This window comes from the organism of the source record quoted next, unplaced genomic scaffold, assembly GCF_019419815.1.
Source record: "Pyrus x bretschneideri cultivar Hongxiangsu unplaced genomic scaffold, Pyrus_bretschneideri_v1 Contig39, whole genome shotgun sequence".
Taxonomy (NCBI): domain Eukaryota; kingdom Viridiplantae; phylum Streptophyta; class Magnoliopsida; order Rosales; family Rosaceae; genus Pyrus; species Pyrus x bretschneideri.
The window spans coordinates 2,193,105-2,202,931 of NW_025999712.1; the positions used below are offsets into that span (position 1 = coordinate 2,193,105).

The 9,827-nt window shown below is 40.0% G+C and overlaps 2 protein-coding genes across 14 annotated transcripts; both read left to right on the top strand.

Annotated features, from left to right (window-relative positions):
• Positions 1–287: 287 nt before the first annotated feature.
• LOC103929827 (E3 ubiquitin-protein ligase NRDP1) lies at positions 288–2,042 on the top strand. Its single transcript, XM_048564344.1, has 6 exons — positions 288–503; positions 615–678; positions 1,148–1,381; positions 1,470–1,685; positions 1,771–1,948; positions 1,999–2,042. The coding sequence occupies exons 3-6, from the start codon at positions 1,175–1,177 to the stop codon at positions 2,040–2,042; spliced, it is 645 nt and encodes a 214-aa protein (XP_048420301.1). The 5' UTR covers positions 288–503; positions 615–678; positions 1,148–1,174.
• Positions 2,043–2,652: 610 nt separating this feature from the next.
• On the top strand, positions 2,653–9,305 carry LOC125468553 (collagen alpha-1(VII) chain-like). Of its 13 annotated transcripts, none has more exons than XR_007250961.1 (5): positions 2,653–4,947; positions 5,081–5,265; positions 5,429–5,717; positions 7,439–7,537; positions 9,010–9,305. XR_007250961.1 is itself a non-coding variant. In XM_048564519.1 (3 exons), the coding sequence occupies exons 1-3, from the start codon at positions 2,662–2,664 to the stop codon at positions 5,514–5,516; spliced, it is 2,559 nt and encodes an 852-aa protein (XP_048420476.1). In that variant the 5' UTR covers positions 2,653–2,661; the 3' UTR covers positions 5,517–9,305. The 13 variants fall into 13 exon arrangements, 1 of the variants encoding a protein (XP_048420476.1); XR_007250962.1 differs by having other exon boundaries at positions 7,439–7,534; XR_007250966.1 differs by having other exon boundaries at positions 5,429–5,600; positions 5,668–5,717; positions 7,439–9,305.
• The last annotated feature ends 522 nt before the right edge of the window (positions 9,306–9,827 follow it).

Below are 9,827 nucleotides of genomic sequence, written 5' to 3' on the forward strand. Positions count from 1 at the left end.
TATGACCCCAAACAAGTTACTGAGAACATTAGATTACTTGCATGTTTTTTTTTTTTTTTTTTGATATCTTGGCCTCATATTTTTCTGAAGTTAAATTTTCTTGCTGATATCATTAGTTGCTTTGGTCACCTCATTTGCGATGCTATATTTGGATAGGTCTTTATTAACTATTACTAGAAATGTTTTTTTCTTCGATTGTTCTAGATGCAGTTGTCACTGAAGGTTTTTCTTATTGAATAAATTTAGCAACGATGTTATTCATATATTTATTTTTAAATCTAACACCTTATTTTTATTTTTTGCACACCAATTTTATTTTCGGTCTTCTAAATGTATGTGTAAAATCTATCTTGAAGTTATATTTCCATTTTAAAAAAGGGACTTAAGCAACACTTGTTGTATAAGCGCCGTCTTCTTGCTCTGCGTTTCCGTTCGCACTTAAGCAATAGCATTTCTCTTGTGCCCAGCGACTCTATGCGTTTCTCGACCAATCCCCGCCAACTGTAATCCCACTCGATTTCTGCCCTTCCTTTCCCTTCACGCACAACATTTCGTTCATGAAAACCCTAAGATTTATTCTATTTTTTTCAATTTTCCTAATTTCTTTTTTACAGGTTTAAGCTGGGCTAGGGTTTTAAGGTCTCGAATCGAATTGGTAGACATTAGAGAAACTCCCAGGTACCGGAATTCCTTTCTTTACAATGTTTGGCTGCTGAGAAAGTTTGGGAATTGGAAATTTATAAACGAAAGTTTAAAACTTTTTGTATAATTGTTGAATTTAATCTGTTTGGACTTGTGAAAGTTGAAACCGCACTGATCTGAATCTGAAAACGAACAAAAACTCGAATTTTGATTATTTTCAGACTGCCTTCTTCGTACGCGTCGAAAGGTTTGGGATTCTCGTTGTTTTTTGTTTAATGCGATTTTCTAATTATTACCAAATGCTAATAGAGTGATGGGTACATTTTGTATTTGCATTTATGCCTCCCTGTTTTATGCGTTTGGTCATTTTTTCGGTCATAGGATTTGTTGTATGATTTTGAAGTTAGTAAGTCATGAATGGTTATGGAAAAATGATTGTTTCTTTATCTTCAAAAAGGGCTCACCATTTTTGTGCTCATTCGGGTTTATAGCGTTGATGCACTAGGATTTGAAGCTGAATTGGTAGAGCGGCATGGGATTTGATAATGAGTGCATATTGAATATCCAGTCTCTTGCTGGAGAGTACTTTTGTCCAGTTTGTCGTCTGCTTGTTTACCCAAATGAAGCGCTACAGTCGCAATGTACTCATCTCTACTGCAAGCCCTGTTTGACATACGTTGTGAGCACCACCCAGGCTTGCCCATATGACGGCTACTTAGTTACAGAAGCAGATGCCAAGGTCCTTCCTTATACAACCTTGGTTGTAGCAAAATCTTTAATCTTCTTCTTTGTCTGTTTATTGATAAACCTTGACACAATCAATGCAGCCACTTACTGAGTCAAATAAGGCCCTCGCTGAAACCATTGGAAAAATACCAGTTCATTGCCTTTTCCACAGGAGTGGATGCACATGGCAGGGACCATTATCCGAGTGCACACCTCATTGTTCTGGATGTGCCTTTGGAAATTCTCCTGTAGTATGCAACAGGTGTGGAGTCCAAATTGTACATCGTCAAGTGCAGGAACATGGGCAAACTTGCTCTGTAAGTATTTTCATTTGTTTTTTTTTTTTTTTCAACCGTTTGGAATTGAGACTATTTAATTTTTATGGTTATCTTTCAATTACAGGGTGTCCAGCCAGCGCAGCAGGCACAGAGTGCTCTAGACACTTCAGCTTCTGGCACATCAGCAGCTACTGCTGATCAAACCCAGGCCGCGATTCAAACAGGAATAACTACATCTCAGGCCTTGGTTTCTCAAACTACAACTGCACCTGGATCTGATCCAACTCAGGAACAAAACTCAAGTTCTCAATCTCAAGCGGCTGTGCTGTCTGCTGACCAATGGTACCAACAGCAGCAACAATATCAACAGTACTACCAGCAGTATCCTGGATATGACCCATATCAACAGCAATATCAGAACTACTATCCATATCAACAGCCAGCGGTTCCACAATCACTGCAGGCTCAGCCACCATATGGGACTGTTCAGAATCAACCTCGGACATACTTGCAACCCCAGCCCCAAACTCAACTTTCGCTACAGCCTCAAATTTCTCAAGCTCAAGTTCAACCAACACCCCAAATTCAACCTCCAAATGTCCAGGCTCCTATTGCGGCTCAAACTCAAAATCAGGTACAAGCCAACCAACAGCAGCAAGTCCACCGTACAGTGCAGACATACCCAGCAGCTCATGGGCAGCAACAGCCATATTACCAAGCTCCGCCCCATTCACAACCTCATCCTCAACAGGTGCAAGTGCCTCCGTATCAGCAGCCCCAAATTCAGCAACATACCCAGGCCCAGCTCCACCCACAGCACCATTCCCATTCTCAGTCTCAACCTCAGCCACAGGCACAGGCTCAACACCAACCCCAACTTCACCCTTCTCAGCCCATGAATGCTGCTGTCCAGCCTCAGGCACATCCATCATCTCATGCTGTGTCTGGAAATAACTCGTATCCCCCACCTCACCTTTATCAACCAGTGCAGTCAGGAGCCCCACAACAACACACCATGCACGTGCAATCTCAAGGCATGCCTCACTCTCAGTTACAGACTCATGTTCAAGTACAGGGTCAGTTCCCTCAACAACTACCACTTGTGCGGCCACCCTCGTCTCTTACAACAATTCCAAACCAGCAGCAGCCCGCTTTGTTGCCTTCACCTGGTCAAGTCCAAAACATCAAACCTGCACAACAGCAGCCAGTTCCCTCTTATGCTCAGCAACCTGGAAATTTGGTCTACCAGCGCCCGCTTATGCAGGCAATTCAACAACCGATGCTTCAGCAATATTTCCATCATCAGCCATATGTACAGCAGCAACCATCTACACAGTTACGTCCCCAAGGCCAATCTCATTCATTCCCTGAACATAATCATGCCTCTACGCAGTCTCAGCAGAACATTGCATTGTCTCAGGGCATTCAACATACTCAGTCTAATCTTGTAGGAAGGCCTATGATGCCAAGTCATGCAGTACAACCTCAGCCCTACACACAAACTGCTGGCCAAGTGAGGCCAGTGCATCCTTCTGTAAACCATCCATCTACAGATCAGAATAATATGGTCAGAACAAACAACCCAGTGCAATCTGGAGCAAACTCGAGGCCAACTATGTCTGAAAGGCAAACTGAGAAAGAATCTGAGTCATCAAATCAGAAGGTTGCAAATGGCGGCAAACTTAAATCTGTCAAATCCGAGGTGGGTATGAAGTCCGCTGATGATGAGCATAAACCTAGTGGTGAAGATAAACCTAATCAGGGGGATACATCTTCTAAGGATATTCCAGAATCTAGGGGCTTGCTGGGGGCAGATCCAGATTTCCATGCACTTGAAAATGGAGAGTTTGTAGGTAACCCAACATTGAAGGAAGAGGGTGGAGATAGTACTATGGAGCACTCAAGTAACGGTAAGTTGGGCGAAGCTGTAGCTGAGGGTGCAAAAGAAATCTTATCGGAAGAAGCTCAACTTCGTGAAGAACAGGGTCGAAGGTTGCAGAAGGATGAGGGTTTGCAAGCTGTATCTACTTCAGCTCCAACTGGTCAGGTACAAGCTGGTGGCTCTGCACAACCCTCACATCCTGTACCAATACATCATGGACCTACTATACTCCCCCAAAGGCCTGGTGCACCCCCTCCAGGACCTCCACATCATACACAGGGGCCTGGGCACCCCTGGACTCATTTAAGACCTCAGGGACCTGCACATGTACCCGGACAACCTTTTCATCCATCCGAGCATTTGCGGCCACCCGGTGCCAACCAAGGTTTTGGACCATCCTCTGGAAGGGGGGGAGGTCAGTATGGTCCTCAAGGTGTACTACCTCCTTCCCATACAGGGGCTCCCAGGATGCAAGGTGAACCTGTTGGAGGCCCTCCATTTGGTGGAATGATGGCAAGAGCAGCACCATATGGCCCTGACGGTCCTAGGAGTCACCAGCGGCCTGCCTTTCAAATTGATCAGGGAGCAATTGGACAGCCATCTGGAATCCCCCCGAATATGTTGAGAATGAATGGAACTCCAGGCCTTGACCCCTCATCAACTCATGGGTTGAGGGATGAAAGGTTCAAGGCTTTTCCGGACGAGCGATTGAATCCCTTCCCAGTAGATCCAACTTTTTGTGGTGTTGACCGGGTAGAGTATGAAGATGATCTCAAGCGATTCCCTAGGCCTTCGTATCTGGATTCTGACCCCGTTTCAAAATTTGGGAATTATTCATCAAGGCCCTTTGATAGGGGACCTCATGGGCCCAAGTATGATATTGGTCAGAATACAGATCCTGCTGCTGGAGATATTGGGAGAATGGAGCCTTCACGCAGTCATCCAGATTTTGTTGGACGACGCCTTATGGATGGTTTGGCTCCCCAAAGCCCAGTTAGAGATTACCCTGGCATCCCATCTCATGGGTTTAGAGGCTTTGGCCCTGATGATTTTGATAGAAGGGAATTTCGTCGGTTTGGTGATCCACATGGAAATTCATTCCGTGAGGGTAGGCTTTCTAATTTTCCTGGTCATTTTCGTCGGGGTGAGTGTGAGGGCCCTAGTAATATGCAAACTGTTGATGGGCACCTTGGTCATCTTCGGAGGGGAGATCATTTGGGTCCTCAGAACTTGCATAGTCATTTGCATTTGCGAGAACCTATGGGTTTTGGTGATCGTCATTCACGCCTAGGAGATATGACTGGGCCTGGGAAGTTTGAATCATTTCGAGGCAACAGGCCAAGTCATCCACGTCCTGGTGAACCTGGATTTAGGAGCAGCTTTTCACTTCAAAGATTTCCAACTGATGGAGCTTACACAGTTAAGTATTACTTCAAGTATCTGTATGTGTTAAGTGATGCTCTTCTGTTCTCGTTGTTACTACAGCTTCCATTGTGATATTTTATTGTATTTGATTTATGGTCCAATTTTTCGATGCTGTTTATATCTTCAGGGAGATCTAGAGTCTTTTGATCAATCAAGGAAAAGGAAACCAGCTAGTATGGGATGGTGCCGGATATGTAAAGTTGATTGTGAAACAGTTGAAGGCTTGGACTTGCATTCACAAACAAGGGAACACCAGAAGATGGCGATGGAAATGGTGCGAAGCATCAAGCAGAATGCCAAAAAGCAGAAATTGTAAGTTCTTTGAGCACATCATAGTTACTTATTGGCTTTTGATAAAAGAAAAAAAGTTACTGATTCGCTTCATATTTGATTTTAATTATAACATTATCATTATTTTCAATCTTTGTCTAAGAAGTCCGATGCTTCATTTTTTTTCTTTTTGTTCATTTTGTAGAACCTCTGGTGATCAGGCCTTGGTAGAGGATGCAAATAAGTCAAAAAGTCCGACTTTGAAGGCCGAGGAGAAAAGCATTGATGGATGATCATGTGCTGCAATGTGGATCTCTTTGATTGCATTTCACTTGGGGACCAATTGTTTCTTTGGTATTATTGCGTTAGCAATATAGGTGATGCACCCTTCCATGCCTCTTTTTTCTAGATTCGGGGTGGTTTATGCTAGTTTTGTCATTTCAGGTTGCTGCCATGTTAATGGAGATGGTATTTGGAACTGGAGTTCAATGGCAGTTAAGTTTGTTGTTTTTGACTCTCAAGTTTTCTACTTTCACTCGGATTGTTTTTTGTTGACCTTGTCATTGTCAATCCAAAAGTGGTATATTGCTATCACTTCCTTTTGCATTTGGTACTATTGAGATGGCATTGGTTTATAGCATATGTGTATGTATGCTTGACTCTCTTACTCTTATATATTAAGTTTATTCAACTGGACCGGCAATGTATTAAGTTTAGTTTTACTGCTCTCAGATATGTACTTATGGTTATAAAGGGTATCATTGTTAAATAGCTCTCAAAAGGTCGAAACAAGGACATTACCTTGAACATTGAAGCTAATTTAAACTAGGCATTTTTCTTTATGCTCTAGGTAACTTTGTGAATTTTACATTATTGTCAATCGTTTCATTTCGGTTTCTACAAGAATATCTGTTTTAAATGTAAGGAGACTTGCGCTCTCTGACCTGCTTCATCATTTCTATTGTAGGCAACTTTTAGTATAGTATGATATTGTGTAATCAACCTGATCCTTGGTCTTCAATCTAGTAGAGATTGGACCGACCACATTAAGCAGATTAGTTATCACTAACATTTCGTCACAATTTTACCCAATAAGTTGGAAGTGTTAAAGTAGTTTTTGCTAAAAGATGAGGATTTCTGTAAAGCGAATGAACTTTGGGTGAAATAAGTGTCTATCTCTATTCTGTAGTACCACAGTAGGCTTCAAGACTAAATATTTAAAGTGTATAGGCTTATAGAAGGCAATGACTGGAGTACATTTTACTATTTAGATTATACAGGATTTTGCACGCTGATTTCTAAGAAAAAGTGATAGAAGCCATGATAAATCATATATCCTAGTCTTTTCTTTTTTATAGTAGTTAGCAGAGACGGCCTCGTGATATTGCTTGTTGGACTACAGCATCTATTATATTATTTACTGTTTTGGTGGCTTGTGAATCGACATTTATTTGGAGGATATTTTGTTTAGCTGATAAACTGTAGTGACAAGTATTTGGAATATCGTGAACCTAATTGAAGAATCTGGTCTGCATAATTCATCTGTATATTATTCTGCAGCTTGGTCTTGTGCTAGTTGGTGTAGGACAGAAGCGGAAGCTACTGTCCGTTTGCTGTAGCACAGCAAAACACACTAGGGAATAGAGAAGAATATTGATCACCAAACAACATCAAAACAACAGAGAAAACAATGAGATCCTTAAAAAGATGGAAAGATTACTGTCTAATTTTCGGAATAACAGACCAGCATGAAAAGTCTCGTAAGGGTAGATATATTAGGGTTAGATACATCTTCCTAGCCTTGATTACTTCACTATTCAATTAGGCCTCCGAAACTTACTTACAAACTCACAAAACTAGTGCCCGACTTTATATAAAAGACAAATTAAAAAGACTAGGAGTAGAAGCACTACTATCATCTAGAAATCAACATAAGACATAAAGATAAAACAAGTCAAATAAAAGGTAAAGTGAATACCTAAACCAAGTTGGCTAGCCTTTTAATCTTGGAAAGCCGTGTAGATCTTATCTTATTAGTTTTATGTTTGGGGAAAGGCTTACAATTTCATAAGTTCAGTTTTTTTATCGTTATTGTTATTTGTTTTACTACTGACTTGACTATTTATTCTTAACACTGTCATGTAATTTTTAGCGTGAAAGGTCGATTTTGTTGTTGATTTTTCTTTTTGGTGGAATTTCTCTTTTTCTATACTAGATCTTTTCAATTCAACCCGTCTTTTTTTGGCGAAGAAGACTCCATAAGGGCTGAAAGTTTAGCAGAAAAAGGTTTACTCTGTCATCTGTTTTTGAGGTGGTAAGGTTGTGTTCAATGTACAGATTTTATTTAGTTGGCAAAATTTGCTTCTCAGCATTGATTTTATAACCTGTTGATATGTTGGGATTCATCTGTTTCTACATATTTACGAAGAGTATATTTTCATCTTTCGAAGCAGCAGGATAAATCTTAGGAAACCTTAGGAGACTGGTAAAATCTGATTACCTTCTATACACTAGGCATGTATTTAGATCCTAACTTTAAAGGGCCACAGGCTTACATTTAAAGATGTCCACTTGGATTGTTAGGGTTAGGGATCCCGACTCATCTATTATTTTGCATCAGGACAGTTTGATGGATAGTTTTCTTTGTATTACGATCCCTCCTGAAATATTTTTCAAATATAAAAGTTCAGTAGCTTCCCCCGAATTAGTGAATTAGGCAGGATCCTTTTGTACAGAATAACAAATATATAGAATAACAACGCAAAGAGCGAGTCAGGATAGTTTTCTTTATATTACCAATAACCCTGCCATTGGCGGGCAGCACCCCAAGCACACCACATTCTTAATGCTTGTCTTATACGTTCACTAACAATAAATTTTATTTTGTTTGTTGCCGACTTTTGAATGAATTTTGCAATTATTGTCCCCTTGGGGTATGGCAAACACTTCCTATCAATTTTCCATGCGTATAATTTTAGGTTCATGTTGAAGTTTTGAGGCAGCCTTGCCAGTTGAACTCGAATATTTTTGTTTTTATTTTTTATTTTGGTAGCAATATTCTTGTCTATTTTAATACCTGTACAAGTCTCTCTCGCTCTCTCTCGCTCTTTCACACAAACACAAAACTTAGACAATACATCTTTTCACTCTCACCTACCACTTTAATTTTCTTGTTTTCCATCAAAGTTTGGGAGGTTTAGGAAGGGAAGAAATGGCATGTTTTGTCCTTCTCTTTCCTACTTTCGATTGTGAATGCAGTACACCAAATCTTAGTTTTGTTCAACAGTATTACCATGATTTCTATGAGTAACTTTAGGCACGATTCAAACCCTGAATTCTTTATATTATTGCACGTAATAATATCTACCTAATACTAAACCTTCCCTTGTATAATCCAGAATATAGCAACTTAAATACTAAAACACAACTTCGGAAATCGCTTAGAAAATTTATCCTTGCTTTTAACAACTGTTCTTGCTCTAGATGCTTTAGCCTGTACATGAACATAAGCACCGAAATGTTTGAATTTGATTGATTCTGTCAGCTGTGTTTGAAGTATAATCGCAGTTGAACTAATACTTGTCTCGGAAATGCACTTCTTTGCTTAAAAATCTATGACGGGGCCGTACAGGAACAAGAATAACACCCTGATGCGGTCATAGTAGGCTTACAAAGGAACAAGAATAACATAAAAGAATAATACGAATAATGGCGGAAAACCTGGTTATTTTGTTCGATAATTCCTAACGAGCTTAAATGTTTGATAAAGATTGCAGTGTGGTGCAGGGATTATAGCATGATTGCAGAGTCAATGTATGATGCTTGCTTACTGTTTTGTTCTAGTGCTGGCTTATTCTCAAAGCGTGTTTGTGTGGAAGCGGTAGATCTGACGGTTATTTGGGCGATGGAGACTCCTTACCTTACAAACTTCAATGCCTTTGAAGGCATTTTGCTTGATCTGCGTTTTGTTTTGCAGTGATGGGTATATGGTATGGTTGTAAGCTTTAATTGTTTGATTTTCTCAGACATTCTTGGGCATGCTATATTAATATTTTGTTTTAAATGCACTTCTATTTACTTCCTTTGCTTATTCTTTTAAGACTGACCGAAGATTATTAAACCAGAACATCACGTGATGTTGAACCTATTTTCTATTTTATGCAAGTTAATCTCGTCGTCTGAGATATTTTAGGTGTAAAGTAATCTTCTTCATTGTATTTAAACTCAAAATTGTTGGCGTCCTGTGAAAGACCTTTTAATCTTAAACCATTGAAGTTAGGTAATTGATGAATGACCGTTGCGTGATGTGTTGGAGTAATCTAAGTCCGAGTTCAAAAAATTCTCCGATATAATAAAAAAAATTTAAACTTGAGATTCCGCAAAAGGTTTTTGGTTCACCTTGCAACGGATGTTCCAAATTCAATTTCGCATTCCACAATATGTGTACAAAGTCAAGGTCTTAAGTTCAAATTTCTTATTCGCTCAAAATATCTTCATCAAACCTGAAAGAGAATAAAAAATTAGTTTTCTTCCGAAATCAGAGGTTAAAAAGTCGGGGTCAAGATTCGACCACACGCAATGCCAGACCCCGCGCGTTGTACCAG